The following is a 24300-nucleotide window of genomic DNA, read 5'->3' as shown; positions in this document are numbered from 1 at the left end:
GATTGTCTTTTTGTTTATATTTGTATCTCTCCTTTTAGAAAAATGCTGGGCACACTACAGGAGCATAATAAATGTTTGTTGGCTTAAATTTTTAAAAAATAATTTATTATATTAAAATTTCCAAGTAATTCTATCTCCCTTCTCTACACCAGAGAAGGCATTATTTGACATGTATATCATATATATATATATATTTTTTAAAAAAAACTATATATAAAAAACCATAATATATAATATAATGCAGGAGGTGCTAGAATATTCTATATAGAAATATATATAAAGATATATAACTTTATACAATATGTATAAAATATAAATATATAAAAATAAATATAAATGTGTATAAATAACTATGTCTTGCTTATTTTTTCCTTTGGAGTTGGATAGCCACAAGTCATTCTTCAAACAATATTTCTGTTGCTAAATATAGCAACAGTTCTCTTGGTTCTGCTCAATTCACTCTTCATAATTTCATGTAGGTCTTTCTAGGTTTTTTAAAAATTAACCTGCTCAGGGCAACTAAATGGCTCAGTGGAAAGAATGCCAGACCTAGAATTGGGAAGTCCTGGGTTCAAATGTATCCTGACACACTTCCTAGCTGTGTGACCCTGGGCAAGTCACTTAATCCCAAATGCCTAGTCCTGTAAAAAAATAATAATAATGGTAAGCTACACAAAATAGATAGAAAAGCTGTATAATATAGGTTCAAAACTGTTCAAAAACTGTTCAGATACTTTTGATAGAGGTAATCAAAAGTATCTTCAGTGAAGAAGTGAAGCTCAAATGTGAACTTCCCTTCAGGGCTCAAGGACACTAAAGAGACTCTTATTACAAAAATAAAGTATTTATTGAAATATATAAGGATAAATAAAGGATTTCTAATTCTAAGGGATTCTAAATCCACCCAAATAAACTCCCAGGTTCCACAAGGAACCACTTCTCCTGTGTTTCACAGGCTACACTAATCCTCCCTGATCTGACTAACCCAAATTTATACTATCTAAATAAAAACTACTTCTATTATCCTTATAAATCTTAACTTTGCCTTCAAATTATTAAAGAGCAAAGGCTAGCTGGTTGAGTCTCAATAAGAATCAAATTAGGACTCTGAGTCTGCTAAAACTCAGAGTCCAAACCAAAGACCAGGTTTTTCTTTTGTCTTCTCAGATTTAAACAATCTATAAAAACCACAATAGATATTCAATAGTGTTTCCCAAGTTGGGAAAGGAAAACACTGAGCTCCTTCAGATCTTTCCTTCAGACAGAGAGAGAGGCAAAGATGTTCCCTCCTCTAGCCCTGAGAGAGAGAGTTTCTGAGAGTGCCAACTGCCAGAGAGAGTAATTGACACAGAAAAATGGTTATAACTGTCAATATCTGAAATCAACACGCTCTCTTCGCTTTGCTTCAAACTCCAGTTCTTTTCTCAAGCTGCCACTTTACTTCTTATCCCCAAACTAATAAAACAATACTTATTTTCTAATATCATCCTTACAGTCCTTATGACTCTTGCATTGGAACTGATCCTTAGTACTGATTCTAAGACAGAAGGTAATGGTTAAAAAATCAAATCAAATTAACTTGCTCATCATTTCTTAGGGTGCAATAATATTCTGTCACAATTTGTTTAGTCATTCCCTAGTTGATGGAAAACTCTCAACATAATTGACTCCATCAACAACAAAGGTAACAAAAATTGTGTTTATTGGCTATGGATTGTGCCTCCTCTTCCCATTGACACCAAGTATTTGAGGGAAAGCACACACAGGGTTAGAGAAGCAAAAAAAAAAATTTTTTTTTAAACCAGCTGTTCTTACTCTTATCCAGGCTGGGTTGGGGAGAGACAACCCTGTGCCTAGTGCAGGGAGATACTCCTCGTGATTTGTAGAGAAAATACTATCTGTATGAGGAACTTCCCAAATTGGTTCCATATATTTTCTGGAGAAATGGATAAATACATAAATAAGACAGCTAGCAGATCAGGAGAGAAACAGGCAGTGACTTGGATGGTTACAGTGACCTTCTGAACCACAGACTGTAGGGACACCCGCTCCCCAAAATGTCTCTCATTTCTAGCTTGTTGGAGATACTGCTGAGAGGATTCCCTTCCAGTGAGAGAATCCCTTCCTTCTGATTGGAGCTGAGCTTATGTCTCACTCCCAATGGAAGACTTAGGATTTCCACTCATTCTAGCAGCTTCTTGGCTCTTCCTTCAGAATCTCTTTGGACTCTGGTCATCTCCATGGGGATAAGTTAAAAACTGGAGGAGCATTCTTCTCAGAAAATTGGGTTTTTCCTCTGTAAGCTTCAGGGTTGTCATCTGTGCATTAATATTAATATTAATTAATAGTAACAATGCCCTACTCATTGGAAGGAATGAGTTGATTTTCAAATTTGCTCTGTATTTAATATTCTGTAGAATATCTCTAATTCGTATTTGTTTTCTTCAGATTAATGAGTCTACTTGACAATTAGTACTTGTGATGATCTTTTTTAACATTTGATCAGAGGAATGGGCTAAGCCGCTGAGTCGAAATTCAGGGTTACTTTCCCCCTTAAAAACAATCAGTGAAGGGTAGCTAGGTAGCACAGTGGATAGAGGGCCAGGCCAGGAGTCAGGAAGACTGGGCTCAGACACTTTCTAGCTGTGTGACCCTGGGCAAGTCACTTAACCCTCATTATCTAGCCCTTACCACTCTTCTGTCTTGTAACCAATACTTAGCATTGATTAGGGTTTAAAAAAATAAAAGAACTAATTGTGTTTGCTGGCTAATTATTAATGGGAAGCATAAACCATAGAGTTAATGCTAGAACCAGAGATAGTAGCCACCCTCTGGAGATTCAATCTGTAAATGCAGTTGAGGAAAGTATGGGGACATGGTTATAGTTGACTTATGTAAATTGTCCCTCATCTACTGATCAATCAGCATTTATTAAACATTTACAGTGTCCTAAATAGTGGAAATAGAAAGAAAAGTGAAAACAGCCCCTGACTTTATGAAATTAACTTTTTAAAAAACCCTTACTTTCTCTCTTAGTAACAGCTCTTAAGAAGGGCCAGGGCTAGGCAATCAGGGTTAAGTGACTTTCCCAGGGTCACACATCTAGGAAGTATCTGAGATCAGATTTGAACCCAGGCCCTCTAGACTCCAGGTCTGACACTCTATCCATTGTGCTATCTAGTGGCCCCAAGGAACCCATGTTCTAATGGGGGGAAAATATGTACATAGTTACATATAAAATTCTTACAGAATAAATGGCAGGTAGTTTTAGAGTGGGGAAAAATTAGCAAGTGGAGGGAAAGGAAAAGGTCTCCTGTAGAAAGGTTTGCTTAAGTGACATTTGAACAGCATTTTAAAGAGAGTTAGTGGGGACAGCTGGGTAGCTCAGTGGATTGAGAGTCAGGCCTAGAGACGGGAGGTCCTGGGTTCAAATCTGGCCTCAGACACTTCCCAGCTGTGTGACCCTGGGCAAGTCCCTTAACCCCCATTGCCTAGCCCTTACCACTCTTCTACCTTGGAACCAATACACCGTATTGATTCCAAGAAGGAAGGTAAGGGTTTAAAAAATAAAATAGAGTTAGCAATTATAAGAGGCAGAAGTGAGGAGGAATAATACTCTGTGGAGGAAGGCCATTCCAACATACAGAGATGTAAGATGGACCATTGTGTGGAAGAAACAATCAATAGGCCTGAGTGCCTAGACTGACTATGGAGAGGATAATGAATGAGAAGACTGGAGGTACAGGAAGGATCCAAATTGTAAAGAGCTATAAATGTCCTCCCCCCAAAAAGGAAGTTTATTTGAGTCTAAAGGCATTTGGAAATCATTGGAGTTTGCTCAATGACAGCTAGGGATGACACGGGTCTTAGGGAAAAGTCACTTGGGTAGCTAGCTCTATGAAAAAATGGATTGGAATGGGAAGCGACTTAGTTCTGGGAGGTCACTTTGAAAGCAGTTGCATCACCTCAGGCAAGAGGTGATGACACACACATATTGTGTAGAAATGCTCTATGCCTTTCACTCATTTCTCCATCAGTTTTGGAATCATTTGTCATTTGATACTTTAGAGATTCTAGCCATCACTGTCATGGAGGATGTCTTCTGTTGAGTTCAAATAGAAGAATTCCCAATGAGAGGGAAGTCTTCCAAATTCTCCTGTTTGCAGATATGGTTATTTATTTTTTAAAATTATCTCCAATAACAAATTTACACATAAGTTTTCCAAAGTTACCTGATTCATGTTCTCTCCCTCCCCTCTTTCCTCCCCACTCCCAGAGTTGACAAGCAATTCCATTGGGTTATATGTGTATTATCACTCCAAATATATTTCCATATTATTCATTTTTATAACCAAATAATCTTATAAAACTCGAATCCCACCTCAAAATATCCAAACCAATGATAAATCACATGCTTTCATCTGCATGTCTACTCTCACAGTACTTTCTCTAGAGGTGGAGACCATTCTGTTTCATAAGTCCTCAGAATTGTCCTGGATCATGTAGTAGCAGTTAAAATTAGTTTCTCTGCTAGAAATATTATATTTTTAGAGGTTTATTAAAGATTAAAAATATAAAGAAAATACAAAATAAGAAAGCACGTGTCTAGGCCCAGAGAGCCCATTCACAACCACTCACTCTACATCCTGCCTGATAGAGCCTTGTGTGCCCAGACGTGGAAGCCAAAAAGAGAGAGCCTTTGGAAGCAGAAGCAGGAAGAGAGACCTCAGTAGGCTTTACAGCCAGTTTAATTAGAAATTTTGATCTCGCCCAGGTGTGGATCTCAGTGAGATTAGAGGGCATCTTGGGAACTCGCAAGGACTTCTGGGGATTGAAGTCTGGGGTTCAAATCTCCATTTTTACAATTATAGTACACTGTTAATAGCAAAGTCTATCACATTTGATCATTCTACAATATTTCAATTACTGTGTATAATGTTCTTCTGGTTTTGCTCATTTCACTCTGCATCAGTTCCCAGAGGTCTTTCCAGCTCTTTCTGAAATTATCCTGTTCATCATTCCTTATAGCACAATAGTATTCTATCACCATCATATATGTGGTTGTTCATTGTGTCTGACTCTTTGTGACCTCATTGGGGTTTTCTTGGCAAAGATACCATTTCCTTCTCTAGCTCATTTTTCAGATGAGGAAACTGAGGCAAACAGAGTTAAGTGACTTTCCAAAGGTCACACAGCATTAAGCATATCCATTTGAACTCAAATCTCCTGACTCCAGACTCAGTGCTCTGTCCACTGCACCATCTAGCTGCCCAGTTTGCAGATGACAATGTGTTTATTGCATCAAACCCCAGACTATAGGGTATGATGCTCCTAGTTTAATTATGACAAAAACATGTTCATTAAAATGATGAAGTAATCTCGGAACATTAGGCTCAAGCAGGTATTACTGCTTTATGGGACAGGAGTAAACACCTTGAGCTTATATCTCTGAGGGATGGAGGATGAACCAGTGACCCGGGATAATGAGCCTGAGAACTCGTGCCTCTCAGCTTTCAGTGCCGCTTTTTCTCAGTAGACAGATTTCTCCATTTCTCTGTATTTTATTGATTAGGGAGCTTAGGAAGGCATTTCACCAGCACACTTTCTAGGACGGCTATTGTGTGAACTACTTAGCAGCTCCCGACAGTTTTGCTATATAAACTTGAAATGAAGTCTGCGGTCAGTCGAACACTTTTCAAAAATGAGTTGACTTTTAATGGTACCAAGTGGAAGAAAAATACTATTGATGTTTAAGTCTGAAGGCCAGACTCATTCTTAGTTGTGTTTCTATCTATTTGCAACTTCTATCGATTTTCAGCAAGTGAAAATAAATGACAATTTATTGCTACAGAGCAGGATAAATAGATGGCTGAGCTTTGGGGAAAATGTCCTGGCTGAGAAGTAGATCTTCAGATCAGCCAAACAACTTATCGCTTGTATGAATGTGAAATGTGCTGCTGTTAACTGACACATTTCAGGGGAAAGAGCTCTGAGAAAAACCTCTAACAAACTAATGACTATAATTTGTGTTTCTATTTGCTGTTTCAGAACTTCTGGCATTCTTGCTAGGAAAATCGTCGTCTTCACCCCATATCTCTGTGTTTTATTTGAGGGTAGAATAACTTTCGTATCTCTCAGCCCTCACTAATAATACTATAATATTCTTTAAAAGATATTAAAGAGGTAGGCAGGGAGCACAGTGGATAGAGTGCCAGGCCTGGAATCAAGAAAATTCATCTTTGTGAGTTCAAATCCAGCCTCAGACACTTACTAGCGGTGTAACTCTGGACGAGTCACATTACTCTGGATGGGATCATAATCTGTCTTGGCTCCTTGGGCTATTGAGAGTAAGCTGGGGCATGTCCTAACCTCAGCTCGCAAAGAGAGACTGCTAGTATTATAGAGTGGTCCCAGGATCTTCTCAATAGTCCTCAAAAATTTGGGGTTGAGACTGCTACTACCCTCAGCTGCTACTACCTGCTATGGAAGGTAATTGGTGATTCCCTGCATCCAGGCACCCATCTTGCCTTTCACGGTGTTTCCATTTGTCTAAGGAACATATCAACTCTGGACCATTTTTCCATCGTGTTCCATAGAAGGAAAAGGCTATTTCTAGTATGTTGCCATTTAAATTATGGCTCATGACACTTTTCTTCCATTTACTCCAGAAGACCTGGATTCAAATTGTACTAAACTCACTCTATAGGTGACTATGGACAAAATCACATCACTTTCATGGGCGTCCGTTTCTTCATCTGTAAAACAGGAAGAAGGAGCAGAAGATTGGGGGAAGTTTGGACTAGCCTAACTCTAGACCCCTAATTCCCATCCCGCTTTTAAAAATGATTCTTTTTTTTCATTCATTTCTTCAGATTCTGAGTTCAAAATTTTCTCTCTCCCTTTTACTGCCCCCCACCCACTGAGAAAGCAAGATGTGGAATATCAATTACACATATGAAATCATGCAAATTAGATTTCTATATTACAGCCCCAAGACTCTAAGGTTATAAGCCAGTACAACTTGGAGGGTGATGATATTTTCAACAGAAACAGGGTAGAAGGGAAGATGAGCACTTAGAGATGTCAATTGATTTTAATTTATTTTTGATTCCACGGTGGGGTATGTAGTAGGCAGTTGATAACATGTGACAAGGTCAGGAATATAAATATAGATTTTGAAGTCATTTTTAATTTTTTCTTTTTAATTATTTTTCCGTGTTTCCATGATTCATTTTCCTTCCCTTTCCTCTTCCCTTCCTCCCTCGCAGAGCCGACAAGCTATTCCATTGGCTGGTACAAATGTTACTGCTTGGTACCTATTTCCATATTATTCTTTAGTGCTATAAAGCGATTTTTAAAAGCTTAAACCCACAACCCCATCCCCATATATACATGTGATAAGTGATGCCATGTTTTGCTTTTGCATTTCCACTCCCATAGTTCCTTTTCTCAATATGGCTAGCATTCTTTCCCATAAGTCCTGCAGGAGTGTCCTGCCTTGCTGCATTGCTACTAGTAGCAAAGTCCATTACGTTGGATCGTTCCACAATGTTTTACTTTTTGTGTACAAGAAAAATCATCTGTTTAGAGAGGACTTAAACTCAGGGGAACAGATAGGAATCATATGCTTAGAGATGCCTGAAGCCCAAGGGAGCTGATGAGATCTCCAAGAAAGCATGTAGGGATTGAGGCAGGAGACTGATAATAATCCAGCGAAAGACACTGAGAAGCAATGACTAGTAGAAGAAACAAGAAAAACAATGTCGGAGAAGCCATGGAAGGACCCAGGGTGCTGGGGGGGTGGGGTTGGGGGGGAAGGGAATGGTGAACAATGAATCAACAAGAACTAAGTAAGCCCTCCTTTCTTAGAAATAGTAAGAAAGCTTTTAAAAACAGTTTTCCTAATCTGAAGCAAACATTTATTTGGTGCTTTCTATGTTTCAGGCAAAGTGCTAATCATTTGCAATTATCTTATTTGATCTTTACAACAATCTGTGAGGTTGGTGCCATCCCCATTTTACAGATAAAGAAACTGAGGCAAATAGAAGCTAAGTGATTTGCCCAAGGTCACACAGTTATTATGAGTTTAAGGCACATCCAAACTCTGGTCTTTTGACTCCAGGTCCAAAGCTTTATCCATTGTGCCATTCATAAGAAATACCTTATGAATCTTTAACTCTCAGTTCCAAAACAATGCCACTGATTAAAATCTTTGGATATCATTCTTATCAATGATAAGGTAGGTGGCACAGTGAATAGAGTGCTGGCCTGAAGTGAGGAAGATTTATCTTAAGTTCAAATCTTGACTAAGACACTTCCTAGCTCTGTGCCCCTGGGCAAGTCACTTAACTTTACTTGCCTCTGTTTCCTCATCTGGAAAATGAGCTGGAGGAGGAAATAGCAATACCACTCCAGGATCTTTGCTGGGAAAACTCCAAATACAACAGCCAGTTTCTAACTTCTTGCCCCTACCCCTCTCTCTGATCCACCCAGGAAAGGACTCCACCCTGAAGAGACTGGTGTAGGAGTCTTTGCTTGGTCCATCTAAGAGGAATGGTCATCCTCCATTAGAGTAATGGTCACCCTGAGAGAAGGAAGAAAGTTTGGATCATTTCAGTTAATGGAAGTCTCTCTTGGGTTTATTTGTGGCCAGTTGGGAAGGGGAGGATTCATAAAAGGAATATTCAAAGAGATTGAATGATTTTAGGAAAATTCTTCTCCAAGGGTGTACTGAAAGTTAAGTGATGATTGTTTGATCAATTGTTCTGTTTGATGAAGCAAATTTCAGCTGAACTTGCATTGAGCTCTGTAATTGTTTGATCTTATGATGGCATTTTGTCTTTTGTTTGGAATATCATAAATTGTAATTCCAAAATTGCTTGTGTTGGAGATTTTCAAAGTCCAGGGTAATTCTACCAGCTGTTGGTCTTCTCTTAAAACAGAAATAGTTAGATTAGAATAGAATAAATTAATTTAAAACATCATGACTGATTTATGTCTGAAATGTACTATAGAATTTTCTTCCACATCTTTGTCTTGTGGTTCAAAGAGCTGGAATACAAAGAAATGTTGCTGTTTGGTCATTTTTAGTTTTGTCTGATTCTTTGTGACCTCATCTGGAGTTTTCTTGGCAAAGATACTGGAGTGGTTTGTCATTTCCCTCTTCTGCTCATTTTACAGATGAGGAAACAGAGACCGACAAGGTTAAGTGAATTGCCCAGCTAGTAAATGTCTGAGGCTGGATTTGAACTCCATAAGGTGAATATTCCTGACTCTTATCTACTGCCCCTCTTCAGTACCTAGCTGCCTCTACAAAGAAATGCAAAAACAACCTCAAGGAACTTACATTCTAATCAGAGAGACCTTGGAAAAACCTATGGAGTAAGAGGAAAGTAACCTTGGAGGCAAAGATTCAAGTGACTTCTGGCATTTGAGCTGAGTCCAGAAGGGAGTGAGGGATGTGCAGAAGCAGGGATGAAGAGGGATAGCATTCTGGAGCCAGCCAAAGCAAAAGCGAAGAAAGAAGAGATTAAATATTGTGTGTGGAGGACATTAAGGATGCTAGATCATGGAGTGTTCAGAGGGGATTAAAATATAAGTCTAGAAAGGCAGGAAAGGATCATGTCTTCAAGGTCTTGAAATTCCAAACATCGGACTCTATATTTGATCCTGGACTTTACTGAATAAGAGGGATGCTATAGTCAGACCTATACTTTAGGAAAACCCCTCTGGTAATTGAATGGAGAACAGAGTTGATTCAGAGACCAATTAGAAGGCTATTGCAATAATTCAAGCAAAAGGTTATGAATAGATTGGAGTTTGGGGGAAGCTATGAGTGTACCAGTGAGAGAATTGAGAGCCAGGCGTAGAGACAGGAGGTCCTAGATTCAAATCTGGTTTCAGACACTTCCTAACTGTGTGACCCTAGGCAAGTCACTTAACTCCCATCACCTACCCCTTACCACTCTTTGCTTTGGGACCAATGCACAGCATTGATTTCAAAACAGAAGGTAAGAGTTTAAAAAATAAAAAGTGATGATCAATGGACTAGGGTAGTGGCTGTGAGTAGAGAGAAAAGGATGTATACATGAGAGATATTTCAATGTAGAAATTAAAGACATTTGTTTAGATGTGTCTGGTGATTACAAATGAGGAATTGAGAATAACACAAGATCTGGCAACTAAAAGTTGCAGGTGGTTGAATAGAATGATAAACTGGAAAAGTTATTGCATTTAGCAGTTATGACATCATTAGTAACCTTGGACAATCAATCAGCCAGGCAATAAACATTTATTATATGTCTACTACATGGGAAGTTCTGGGCTAAATGCTGGGAATATAAAAAAAAAAATTTACCCCCCAACAGTTTCAGCTTCCACGGAATTTGCAATCTAATGGAGGAAGACAGTATGCAAAAAGGAAGCTGAAAAAGTGAGAGGGAAGGAATTTGGCTGTGAGGACTGTAGATGGTTCTTTGTAGGAATGTGGCAACAAAAGGGAGAAGAGCTGTTGAATGAAAGCTTGAGGTGATGACAGGGCTAATTGTTTTATTAAAGATGGGATATTCCTGATCATATTTGTAGCCCAAAGGAAAGAAGTGAACAAGTAGATTGAGAGGTTGCTGAGTGATAGTAATAGAGGGAAAGTCTTTGAATGTCAGTAGGGAATAAGGAAAGTAGCTACTCCTTCTGGCCCAGTGTGTCAAGGATATGAAAGCACAGTCTGTGGGGACAGTAATGCGACATCTTCAAGGAAGAGCTAGGTTCCTATTTCTGAATTGCATTAAGGGTTTGTTTGCTTTTTTAAATAAGAACTTAATATTTTTAAAAGTACATTTTAAAAAAAGAAAGAAAAAATGCATTTGATCTCACTTATGACTTTTTCTTCCTAAACAGTCCTGGGACATAATCCAGCTTCTGGCCAATTCATTCCCCTTTTTTTCTCTGTCTCTCGTATCCAGCAAAAATTGAGGAAAGGGCTTGTTTATGCTCTTTTGAACAAGACCCACTTCTCTCATCTCTTCCTCTTTCTTGCAGCCAAGTTTTTCCCTTAGAGGTACATAAGTAGCTCCTTTGAGGATATTTTAGCTTTCAGTAACCTCAGTGTGTAAGGATAAGGTGGAATCAGGCCAATTAAAGTTCCTAGAGTTTGTATTTCGAATAAACTGGAAAGAGAGAGAGAGAGAGAGAGAGAGAGAGTGGGAGACAGACAGAGAGATGGGGGAGGGAGGGAGAGAGAGAAAGAGATCAAGGGAAAGAGAAAGAGCAAGCGAGAGACAGAGACAGAGAGATAGAGAGATTATATTTGGATGTGGGAGTGAGAAAGGGAAAGGAGTTTTATTGAACTGTAAATAAAGGATATGATTTTATTCCATTACTAAGCTGGCTTAATTGGTACCAGCTTAATAAGATACAAAGCCTATTTATACAGCTAAGAAAGGACATCTTTCATAGAACACTCTAGTATACAAATTGTCTGAATTATTGGTTCTGCATACAAAAGAGCGAAGCAATAGACACTTCAAGAGAAAAATTTTTGTGACTTCCTATATTTCACTGAAATGTCACATAGCACACATTCCTGGTATTTGAATGTAAATGCAAGTTGCATACAAATCCTATATCTGGCATTGATTTTGCTTCTCAATTCCATTTAAAAATGAGGACCCAAAACACCTGCCATCAATGTTCATACAAGGTGGAACATTTTACATTCCAATCTTGATGTTAACTACCTTCTATTTTCAGCTACATTGAGAGCTACATTAAGCTTCTTAGCCTTAAGGGGAAAACAGACATTTGAATGAGACTTCTGGAGCCCATTTTCAGCAGGTTGAGTGTGGGAGTGTGCTCAGGTGGGTGCTCAGTAAATGCTATTTTGTGATGATGGAACAGCGTTTCCTAGATGAATCTGCTGCTTTTCCCTTGGGCTCTAGGAAGTGGACAGCCAGTAAACAAGTTATTGAGAGATTAGAGGATACATAGCATGATAAAAGGTGTTTAGTAGCTTTACAAATGGCATACCAATAAAATGAGGGCCAAGGACCAGTGATAACTTGAAACATGCTCTATAGATCTCATCTCACTTGACCTTCACAATAATCCTTTGAGAGGTTATCCCATTGTGCTAAATTGGATCTTGTTCTGATTCCCCCAACCCACTCTTCCCTTCTAGCCAGCAGAGTAAATTTAGAAATAGCCAGTATAAAAGTGGAATAGCAAGAAGTAAGATTACAAAGGGAAACTTGAAAATCACATACAAACTATCCCAAAGATTAAAGGAGCATAATTTAAAAATTTTAGCATATATATTCTTTCTTTTTTCCCTCCTTCCTTCCTTCTCTTCCTCCCTCCCAGTCTCCCTTCTCTTTCCCTCCCTCCCTCCCTCCCTGCCTCCCTCCCTCCCTTCCTTCCTTCCTTCCTTCCTTTCTTCCTTCCTTCCTCCCTCCCTCCCTCCCTTCCTTCCTTCCTTCCTTCCTTCCTTCCTTCCTTCCTTCCTTCCTTCCTTCCTTCCTTCCTTCCTTCCTTCCTTCCTTCCTTCCTTCCTTCCTTCCTTCCTTCCTTCCTTCCTTCCTTCCTTCCTCTCCTTCCTTCCTTCCTCTCCTTCCTTCCTTCCTCCCTCCCTCCCTCCCTTCCTTCCTTCCTTCCTTCCTCCCTCCCTCCCTTCCTTCCTTCCTTCCTTCCTTCCTTCCTTCCTTCCTTCCTTCCTTCCTTCCTCTCCTTCCTTCCTTCCTTCCTTCCTTCCTTCCTTCCTTCCTTCCTTCCTTCCTTCCTTCCTTCCTTCCTCTCCTTCCTTCCTCCCTCCCTCCCTCCCTTCCTTCCTTCCTTCCTTCCTTCCTTCCTCTCCTTCCTTCCTTCCTCTCCTTCCTTCCTTCCTCCCTCCCTCCCTTCCTTCCTTCCTTCCTTCCTCCCTCCCTCCCTTCCTTCCTTCCTTCCTTCCTTCCTTCCTTCCTTCCTTCCTTCCTTCCTTCCTTCCTTCCTTCCTTCCTTCCTTCCTTCCTTCCTTCCTTCCTTCCTTCCTTCCTCTCCTTCCTTCCTTCCTCTCCTTCCTTCCTTCCTTCCTTCCTCCCTTCCTCCCTTCTTCCCTTCCTTCCTTCCTTCCTCTCCTCCCTTCCTTCCTTCCTTCCTTCCTTCCTTCCTTCCTTCCTTCCTTCCTTCTTTCCTTCCTTCCTTCCTTCCTTCCTTCCTTCCTTCCTTCCTTCCTTCCTTCCTCCCTTCCTCCCTTCTTCCCTTCCTTCCTTCCTTCCTCCCTTCCTCCCTTCTTCCCTTCCTTCCTTCCTTCCTTCCTTCCTTCCTTCCTTCCTTCCTTCCTTCCTTCCTTCCTTCTTCTCCTTCCTCTCCTTCCTTCCTCCCTTCTTCCCTTCCTTCCTTCCTTCCTTCCTTCCTTCCTTCCTTCCTTCCTTCCTTCCTTCCTTCCTTCCTTCCTTCCTTCCTTCCTTCCTTCCTTCCTTCCTTCCTTCCTTCCTTCCTTCCTTCCTTCTTCTCCTTCCTCTCCTTCCTTCCTTCCTTCCTTCCTTCCTTCCTTCCTTCCTTCCTTCCTTCCTTCCTTCCTTCCTTCCTTCCTTCCTTCCTTCCTTCCTTCCTTCCTTCCTTCCTTCCTTCCTTCCTTCCTTCCTTCCTTCCTTCCTTCCCTCATTCTCTCTTTCTGTCTCTCTCTTTTTTACCCCTACTTTCTTTCTTGGCAACAACTCTAAAAGAGAAGGACAAGGGTCAGACAAATGGAGTTGTTACTTGTCCAGGATCACATAGGTAGGAAATGTCTGAGATCAAATTTGAATTCAGTTCCTCTTAACCCCAGGCCTGGTGCTGTCTGTATTCCTTGTGCCACCTAGCTGTCCCTGTATCATATCTTTTCCCCCAACTTGTTTATTTTTTCTTCAATTACATGTTAACAGATTTAAAAAAATATTTGTTTTTTAAAATCTCAAATTCTAAATTTTCTCCCTCGAGAAGGCGAGCAATTTGATGTATATTATACATGTGTCATCATGCAAAATATATTTCCATATTAGTAGCATTGCAAAAGAAAACACATTTAAAAAAACCAAGAATAATAAAGAAAAAGGTATGCTTTGATTTCTATTCAGAGTCTGTCATTTCTTTCTCTGGAGATGGAGAGCATTTTTAGCATCAGTCCTTTAGAATTTTCTTGGATCTTTGTATTGCTGAAAATAGCTGTCACTCACAATTAACTGTATCATATAGTAACCAAAAAGCACATCCTGGTAATATGTGCTGATTTGCAGGCAGGAACCAGCTGGGTTTTGTTATCAGGGCTATTTGGTCCTATGATATGTGAACGTCACAGTAAAGACCATCAGATCACCAAACTGTGCTAATAATTTTGAGACGCTATGGATATGCTGTTTCACTGAAATGATTTGTATGTGTTAATGAATTAATGCCACAGTGGCACAAATTAGAGTTAGTCCGTTTCCCTCAAAAAACCCCATTAAAATGAGACCTCAAAACTACTCCCTAGTATTCTTCCATCTCTTACGGGTCCAGGATGCTGGAGTACTTCCAACTCCAATCTGTGGTGACTCATCCCTCTCCATCCTCTTCTCTGATGGCTGCCTTCCTTCGTCACCTCACCCTCTATCTCTCACTATCCACCTCTGGACCCTTTTCACCGCTTCTTTTTGTATTTTCCATGCTATTTCCCCCTACATCCTGTATATCTTATTAAAGTGTGATTGTCACCTTATTTCCTTGGCCAAAATGATCTTTCCTGGCCAGGACCAAAAGAATCAGGTGTGTCTGCTTCCATTTCATGATTTCAGAAATTAATTATCAATTTACCCATTTTACAGGTAAGGAAATCAAAACTGGGAGAGGTCAAGTGGCTTGCCCAGGGTCACCCAGAAAATGTGTCTGAGGTTGGATTTGAACTCCTCTTAACGAGCCTGGAATTGGAGATCCTACCCACTGTACCATCCAGTGACACATTGAATAGCAAGCCAGCCAAAATCTCTTGGCAGCAGTAACTGCAACTCTGGATTTTAGATTGCTTAAAAGTTTACAAAGGGCTTTGAACTACTTAGCTGAGGATTTTGCTTTGGTTGACAGAAGATAGAGGTTAATTAGCATCTGAGGCACTGAATGATAACTGTAAGCTACAAATGGCTGCTAAGTTTTATGATGCATCTCAAAATAACTCAACAAACACTTCTTAGATACCTTATATATGCATCATATTGGCATCCCCTCATACGACAGAAATAAAAAACAGTTCTTGCCCTCAAGAAGCTTATATTTGGAGGGGAAGGGATGGAAAATAACAGTTATGTCAAATAGTAAAAAATAGTCAAAAAATTTCTAGGTACTGAGTGACTGCCTTGGTCAAAGTCTTATATCACTTCCTTTGGGAGTGCCTTTTTTATTTCCTAGCCAGTATCATATGATTTTTTTTCTTTTTTCTTTTAAAACCCTTACCTTCTTGGAATCAATACTGTGTAAGGGCTAGGCAATGGGGGTCAAGTGACTTGCCCAGGGTCACACAGCTAGGAAGTATTTGAGACCATATTTGAACCTAGGACCTCCCCTCTCTATGCCTGACTCTTAATCCACTGAGCCACCCAGATGCCCCCCATTCTAATTTCTTCCATTTCTTTTTTCTTCTCTTATTGTTCTTTATTGCATTTCTAATATAATATTAAGCAATACTGGTGATAATAGGCATACTTGTTTCACTTGTGATGTTTGCTGATGGTTTTAAGTATATCCTTCTTATTATTCTAAGGAAAAATCCATTTCTGCCTATGTTTTTAAGTGCTGTTTTTTTTAACCCTTACCTTCCATCTTAGAATCAGTACTGTGTATTGGTTTCAAGACAGAAGAGTGGTAAGGACTAGGCAATTGGGGTTAAATGACTTGCCCAGGGTCACACAGCTGGGAAGTGTCTGAGGCCAGATTTGACTCTGGGACCTTTCATCTCCAAGTCTGGCTTTCTATTCACCAAGCCAACTAGCTGCCTTTCACATGTTTTTAGTATAAATGTGTTATATTTTGTCAAAAGCTTTTTTTACACCTATTACTACATTCATAAAATTTTTGTTATTTTTTGTTAATGTAATCAATTATGGTTTTCCTTATATTAAACCATTCCTGCATACCTTGTAAAAATCCTGTTTGTTCATAATATATAATCTTTGTGATATGTTGTTGTAGTCTTATTGGCTAATGTTTTCTTTAGGATTTTTACATCTATATTCATTAATGAATTGGCCTATAACTTTCTTCCTCTGTTTTTGCTCTTTCTGGTTTAGGTATCAATACCATATTTGTAAAGAAGGAGTCCTAACAAACTCCTTTTATTAAACAAAAATCTTTATTATGAACTTAACAGGTAACAACAAAGGCAAACATTTCCATATAGTATATAAAGAAAAACAAAGGGGAGAGCTGGGTGGCTCCGTGAACTTAGTGCCCAACCTAGAGATGGGAATTCCTGGGTTCAAATCTAGCCTCAGACACTTCTAGCTGTGTGACCCTGGACAAGCCACTTAATCCAATTGCCAAGCCCTTACTGCTTTTTTCTGACTCATAATAAATACAGTATTGATTCTAAGATGAATGGTAATGTGTTTTTTTTAAAGAGAGAAAGAAAAATGAAGGGGATTATATATGAAACTGAATTCATGTTATGTAAAATTTGTTTAGATTAGATTGTAAGCTCCTGGTGGGCAGGAACTGCATTTTACCTCTTTTTGTATCCCCAGCACAAAGCAGGCATTAATCAATATTTAATACAAATATGGATGGACTGATTTTTTTCATTCTGTGTAGCATGTTGTTTTCTGCCAGGAGCCATCAAGTCCATGCTGTCTGACATGGTCACAGGTGGAAACCGGGGACTGCATGGCAGCCCCCAGGAAGGATGGGAACATCCATTCACACCTCCCCCTCCTGTGTGACTTCTCTCTCACTAACATCCCCTATTATTGGAATTGTTATGATTATTATTTTTACCCAGTCCCAGGAAAACATAGATGAGAACAAAATGTCTGCAAGCATTTTGAAACAGATGTTCCACTCTATCCCCCTAGAATATTGCCAAAAGATTCTACTTATAAATTTAAACCTAAGGATTCCTATGCACCCATTTAAGATAAGAATTATAGATGGGACCCCCCTAGGTATAAAAACCTTTAATAAAACTGTATTTAGATTCTCCACCCATATACAAGCCAGGGATGATAAGCTTCCCTGACTTGGTATATTAATAATTGCCTTTCATGCAGAGGCTGGTATGTTCCACCTCACTGGATTGTTTTGTTAACTCTGTAGGCAAGGTAAAATGTCTTAGAAACCTTAGTGAAACATTAGAAAATGAAAGTCTGATATTGGAAAAATATTTAAAACTGGCTTATGTTTTATTACCCTCTGACCCCGCTGACTTGATGACAGCATTGGGTAGATTATCTCCTTAGAAATTTGATTGATTGTGTATTTGATTAAGGTAATGAATAATCACTTTTGGCTTAAATGCATAGGAACCGACCTCTTGCATCCATCTTATGTAAAAGCTTCGTGTTTGTTGTTAGAATCCATGGAATCAAAGTATGTAGGATAATCATAGAATGTTAATTAAACAATTTGTTAAAAGTTAATGTATGACCTACTTCATTATCTGTAAGGAAGCATGTATATTGAAAAATGAAATTGTGTGCCAAGAACATGTGTAATCACTGAGGGTATAAAAATAAAGTCAAGCCAGCCAAAGGCGGAGCAGTTCTTGTGACACCTGACTGTAGGTTGAAACGTTAACTGTTTCCTGTCTTCTTCATTACTCCAATGCTGCCACACCACCAAGGCTCTCATATCCTGTGGGAAGGCTGGCCCCGCCCACAGTAGTTTTTCATATAATTGAATATATTCCATTTCCAACACTAAGTCTTGTTTATCTGTGTCTCCTTCTGCACCTCAACCTTCTTTTATTTTAAATGATTTGACACTTATTTTCTTTATTTCTCACCTTTTGATAGCATTATCACTTCTTCCCTTATATCTCATCTCCATATTAAATCCCTACCTTGGGTAGTGATAAAAAATAACTTCACAAATTGTCTGAATTGGAAAACATGTGTCTCATTCTGAATCTCTAGTTTATTGTCTCTCTTCCAAGGTGGGTGGGGGAGAAGTATAGGTCCTCAGCAGTTTTTTTGTGCCCTAATTATTTCATTGGTCATCATTCTGAGGTCTTTCAGAGGTTTTTTTTTTCATGATGTAAGTCATAAAAATTGTTCTTCTGGTTCTGCTTATTTCACTCTGCATCAGTTCTTAGAAGCCTTTTATATTTATATACCACATCCTCAGTCATTGTGCAATTAATGAACATTTACTTTGTTTCCAAGTCTTTGCTACAGCAAAAAAAGAACTGTTATGAATAATTTTGTTCACATGAGTCTTGTTCCTCTTTTTTTGAACAATCTTGGTAGGGTATGAGCCTAAATAGTGGTGCAGTGGAAGCAATATATTAACCGCCTTCCCCTGTGCAAATTTAGGCTAGTTTTATTTATTAAAAATTAAAAAAAACTCACAAACCTTACTTTCTGATTCAGAATTAATACTGTGTATTAGTTCCAAGGCAGAAGAACAGTAAGGATTAGGCAGTGGGGGTTAAGTGACTTGTTCAAGGTCACACAGGTAGGAAGTGTCCTAGGTCATATTTGAACCCAGGACTTCCCATTTTTAGTCCTGACTATCTACTGAGCCACTTCACTGTTCCCAGTTAGTTTTATTTAAAAGGTAATGAAAACATCCTCAAGATTTGATTGTCTCTGGGAACTAAAAAAAGACTAAGATTTGTTTATATTGATTTCTGGTCTATTGAGTACAAAAGAGCTACTAAGAGCTCTGGCATCTTCTGATGCTTAATGTGTCATTAGAATCTGTTACCCTAAAAACTATGATTCCCAGCAAAACTATGATCCCCAGAACCCACTCACTTCCTGTCGTTACATGCCGGTGTAGACAGGATATAAATTGGGTGGAAGTCCATCTCTCTCTTTTTCTTCCTGTTGTGGCTTTGGTGGAGCAGGCTTTTTGAGCAGGTAGAAAAAACTTAGTTATGTGGTTCTGTTTTGTTAGATAATAAATTTTATAAAATATAATACTTCAAGTATTATATTATATTTATTTATAATAATTATTATTTATAATATACATAACATATAATAATCACATATATAATGTATAAATATATTAATATATAATAATTAATAAATATATTAATTTAAATCCTACATTAGCTAGTGGACCACAAATGAGCAAGTCATGCAGAAGAGATTTATCTAACTGAATCAAATTGGGATTTCATCAGGGCATATCTTGTGAGATATCCTCATCTCCTTGTGGCTAAGAAAAATTTTCTTTTGTTTTCTATTCGGTGACCCACGTATATCTCATTTTGTTTCATATGATCAATAAGGACTCTGAATAAAAACTACCAGGGAGGGGCCTGGATTGAGTCAGGACCAACCTAGAACAAGTAGTGTTTACTGGGTATGCATAGTTTTGAAGATTTGGGGGTATTTTTCCAAGTTACCTTCCAGAATGTCATCGCTTCTTCAGCAGTGCATTAGTGTGCCTGTCCTCCCACAATCCTTCTGGCAATTGTCATTTTTCTATTTTTGTCATCTTTGAAGATTTCATAGGTGTAAGGTAGAATTTCAGTATTTCTTTAATGATCATTTCCCTTATTGTTGGTTATTTGGAACATTTTTATATGGTTGTTAAGAGTTTATCTTTTTTTGCTCTACTTCTTTAAAGAATGTTCTGTTTATATCTTTTGATTATTTATCTATTGGGCAATGTCTCTTCATACACACACAGATAGATATCAAGTCCCTCTCTATTGTGAATATCAAATTATTATTAGAGAAGTCTGCTGCAAAGATTTTTCCCATTTTAAAAAAATTATTTCTGGAAGTTTCTCAGTTAAAGGTCTCATTTTCAAATATATATAGGGGATGGGGCCAAATTTATAGGTCTAAGAGTTATTTTTTTTCACTTTTTCTTTTTTTTTTCAGAATATGGCTAATACAGAACTATGTTTTGTATGACTTCATATGAGTAACAAATATTGCATTTCTTGCCTTCTTAGTGGATAGGGGAGGGGTTGGAGGGAGGGAGAAAATTTAGAACTAAAAACTAAACTAAATTTTAAAAAATGTACAGTTTCCTATCTCACTTCTACTTATAATTTCCTTTCTTTTTTTAAGTATTGAATGACTTTATTTTTGGCATTTATTTTGAAAATTTTATTTAGTCAATTTAGAACATTATTCTTTGGTTACAAGAGTCATATTCCTTCCCTCCCTTCCCGTAGCCAAGGTGCAATTCCACTGGGTTTTACACGTATCCTTGATCAGAACCTATTTTCATGTTGTTGATGTTTCCACTAGGATGGTCATTTACAGTCTACATCCCCAGTCATATCCCCACTGACCCATGTAATCAAGCAGTTGTTTTTCTTCAGTGTTTCTCCTCCCATAGTTTTTCCTCTGCATGTATAGAGTATTCTTTCTCGTAGATCCCTCCGAGTTGTTCAGGATCACTGCACTGTTTTGGCATTCATTAAAAAAAATTTTTTGAGTGCTAAATTTTCTCCTTCCATTCTACCTCTCCCCTACCCACTGAGAAGGAAAGCAATATGATACCTTTTATGCATGTGAAATCATATAAAGCATATTTTCATATTAGCCATGTTACAGAAAAAGAAAGGAAAAATAAGAAAAAAGTAATAAAAATAAAGACATTTTTAAAAAGTGTGTTTCCATCTGCATTTAGAGCTCATCATTTTTCTTTCTGGAGGTAAATAACATTTTTTTCATTAGAAGTCCTCTGAAATTGTCTTGGATCATTGAACTGATCAGACTAGCTAAGTCTTTTGCAGGTGATCATCATTACAATATTGCTTTTGCTGTGTACAATATTTTTTTAATTTCATTTTGCATCAGTTCATGTCTGACTTTTCTGAAAACATCCACCTCATCATTTATGTGATTTATGTGCTATAGCACAGTTGTTTTCCAACAGAATAACACACCACATCTTGGTCAGTCATTCCCTAGTTGATGGATATTCCTTCACTTCCAATTCTTTGCCACCACAAAAAGTTGCCCTCGTTTTTTTTAAACCCTTACTTTCTGTCTTAATTTATACTAGGTATTATTTTCAAGCAGAAGAGCAGTAAGGGCCAGGCAGTTGGAGTTAAGTGACTTTCCAAGAGTCACATAGCCAAGAAATCTGAGGCCAGATTTGAACCCAGGATGTCCTGTCTCCAGGCCTGGTTCTCTAATTACTAAGCTGCCCCCTAAATATTTTTGTACATTTGGATCCTTTTTTTTCCCTTTGATCTCTTTGAGATTTAAATATCCAATGATAGTTGACACAAAGTGCTAAAAAAATCCAAAGGAGGGAGCGGCCATGCAGACTTGGGGGAATGGATTCAAGGAAAGTGGTCCAGGTAGGAGGTAGGCCCTGAGATTTAGTTTAATTCATGGATTTCATGTCAAGAAGGTTCTAGTAGCATGGGGAAGAAGAACTATAATAATAAACAAGGAGTATATTGGGGGTGAATTGCTATTAATAGTGATCAGTCCTGATCTCCCTTTCTATGAATAATTTTTTGCGGGATCCCATATATTATATGTAATGTGCCATCAGCAATAAAAATTGACTGAGCATAAGAAGTTCTTATGAGTTCAAGATCTGAGACATTATGAAGAGGAAAATGGGAATTGGGGTGACAAGTATTTTTACTTGAGACCTAGAACTTTGATTTCTTCGGTATAGGGAACTCCTAGGATGGAAAACAGATATTAGCAACTTGTCTGTAACTTATATAGTCTTAGAAACTTATTTGCCTGGGGATATTGAAAATTTAGGGGAGCTAAGTGGTACAGGGGATGCAGCATCAGGGATGGAATCAGGAAGACTTGAGTTCAAATGTAGCCTCAGACGCTTTCTGGCTGTGTGACCTGGGGCAAGTCATTTAACTTCTTTAACTTAGATTCCTTATTCATAAAATGAGCTGGAGACAGAAACCTCAAACCACTCCAGTGTCTTTGCCAAGAAAATCCCAAATGGGGACAGAAAAAATTGGACATAATCAAACAACAATAACTAAAAGTTAAAGTGACTTACTTGGGTTGGAGAAAAGACTTGGAATTGAGCAGGCCTCCCCATCACCAACATTATACCATTCCTCTTCTCTGAAACATGATACTTAAAAATATAGAATGCATTTATATTTTCAGTCTTTTTTTCACATTTTCTCATGTTTTATTATAATTATACTGCATGTTTAATTCAATGAAATAATGGGAAATGAGACATGATTCTCTCCCTTTCCTGAGAAAAAATTCTTTTCAGATAAAAGGGATCCCTTTCAGTCTCCTACACATCTATGGTGCAGTCAGGTTTTTTTTTTAAATTCACTGTTCCTTTGGTCTTACTGTACTTAGAACATACAATTTTATATCTTGTTTTAAATTCCATTTAAAGCTCCAGGTACAACCAAGAAAGCTGTTCAGCAATGCCCAGTGCCTCAACTCTGCATCAAGACTCTAAGTTGAAGAAATTGCCTGATGGTGACTCAAGTGCCTTTCGACCCTTGCCCATCCCCTCAGAGAAGAGCTGTTCATCTATAGTATCCAATGGCATCTTAGGCAGTAGCCTCTCATCAGTGACAAATCACACAGAAAATAACCTAACCTGTGTGGTAAACACAAAAGAACTCTTGACAGTGTCAGATGAGAAAAATCCTCAGAGTGAAATCCAGTTGAAATCCAGTGGGACTGGAAATGACTTCTCTTCTGGAAATACCTCTAGTAATCTCATTTTACCTGGCAACCCAAACCTGGAGAAGAAGGTGTCTGAGCTCCACCTGTATATTATTTCTACTACCTCACCAATGTTTCTACACTTAAAAAGTTCATGGAACAATTATATCATAGTAAGTGCTCTCCCATATGCCTCACTGGGTTGCCAATATACCAGTGTCAGGAGAATAAAGCAAAGGATGTCAGTTTGGGTGGTTATATTCCTGATAGGATGATATAAAGGTTAAAATAGGGGTTTTGACAAAATAAGAGAACAGTTTTTGATAATTTAAGTTTTAGTGAGAATATAGTAGAGTTGTAAATTAATATCATCCTTTTAAGTCAGAAAAAAGAAAACTTCTAGCAGCTTTTAATAATTAACAATTTGCTTTAATTAAAATAGATATAGTAAAATGAATATAGTAAAGGAGAGAAATATAGGAAAGAGGTAGAGAAAGAAAATTTCCTAATGTCTCTACTATTTATCCTATAACTACTGCTAATAACAATCATCCCACAAAGTTCCAACCCAATCCAGCCCAATCAAACCAACCCAATGAGTGTTTAATCCAACCCCAATTATGTCTGTCAAAGAAGACCAGCCACCTTTCAAAAAAGTTCAAGGAATGGAACAAACCTAATAGCCCAAATCAAAAGCCCAAAACCCAAAAGGCAAAGATCTCTCTAAAAGCTAAAGCTAAAAGCCCTCTCTGTAAACTCAGACCCGCCTTTATATTACAGCAACTAAATGCCAAACACCAACTAATCACCAACCCATACCACCAGCAATCAACCTCCAACAACCAACTCATGCACAGCGGCCAATTTCCCCACCACTGCCAGCCCTGTCAGCAACTGACCCCCTCTAACTGTTAGCAACTTCCAGCCCTAACTGTCAACAACTGACCCCCCCACCCCCACCCCCAACTGTCAGCAACTGACAGGCCAAGCAACTCATGCTTGGCTCCTTTTATGTCCTCCTTTCTACCTTTCTACCTCACTTCCTGTCTCTATGGTTCCTCCTTTTTGTCTCTATGTTTTCTCCTTCCTGTCTCTAAGGTTTCTACTTCCTGTCACTGGGAGCTGGTTATCTTTATGCTAAGAAAACCTCCAGGTCCCTCATTAAATTAAAGAAATTAAAGAATTCCTTTTTAGAGTGAAGAATCACAAAAAGACTTATCTACCAGAAAGAAATAGGAAATTTCCCCCCTTCACTATCATCTCTTTACCTCCCTCAGAGCTTAGTTTATGCATGACTCCTTATGTCTGGCTCTTCTGGATCCTTCCAGTTGTTCATGCTTTCTTTTCTGCCCTAGTTACTTTTAATTTGCATTTTTTGGTCTTTATTTCTACATTTTCTTTTGTATTCCCAGTTCGTGATATGTCATTAGGACATAGGGATAGATTTTAGAAATTTGATGTGTCTCTGTGGTGTGTGTGTGTATGTGTATCTTTTAAACTTCAGAAAATT

At 38.4% G+C, this 24300-nt stretch overlaps 1 protein-coding gene across 2 annotated transcripts in view; it reads left to right on the top strand.

The window, feature by feature from the left end:
• C5H12orf56 (chromosome 5 C12orf56 homolog) overlaps nt 1-24300 on the top strand; it is a 123525-nt gene that overhangs the window by 52872 nt on the left and 46353 nt on the right. For both annotated transcript variants that reach the window (XM_056800693.1, XM_056800692.1), the window contains exon 4: nt 22513-22963. In XM_056800693.1, the coding sequence (XP_056656671.1) occupies nt 22513-22963 (451 nt within the window). The remainder of the gene's footprint in view (nt 1-22512; nt 22964-24300) is intronic.

Source organism: Monodelphis domestica, chromosome 5 (assembly GCF_027887165.1).
Source record: "Monodelphis domestica isolate mMonDom1 chromosome 5, mMonDom1.pri, whole genome shotgun sequence".
NCBI classification, from domain to species: Eukaryota; Metazoa; Chordata; class Mammalia; order Didelphimorphia; family Didelphidae; genus Monodelphis; species Monodelphis domestica.
This window is presented reverse-complemented; position numbering and strand designations above follow the sequence as displayed.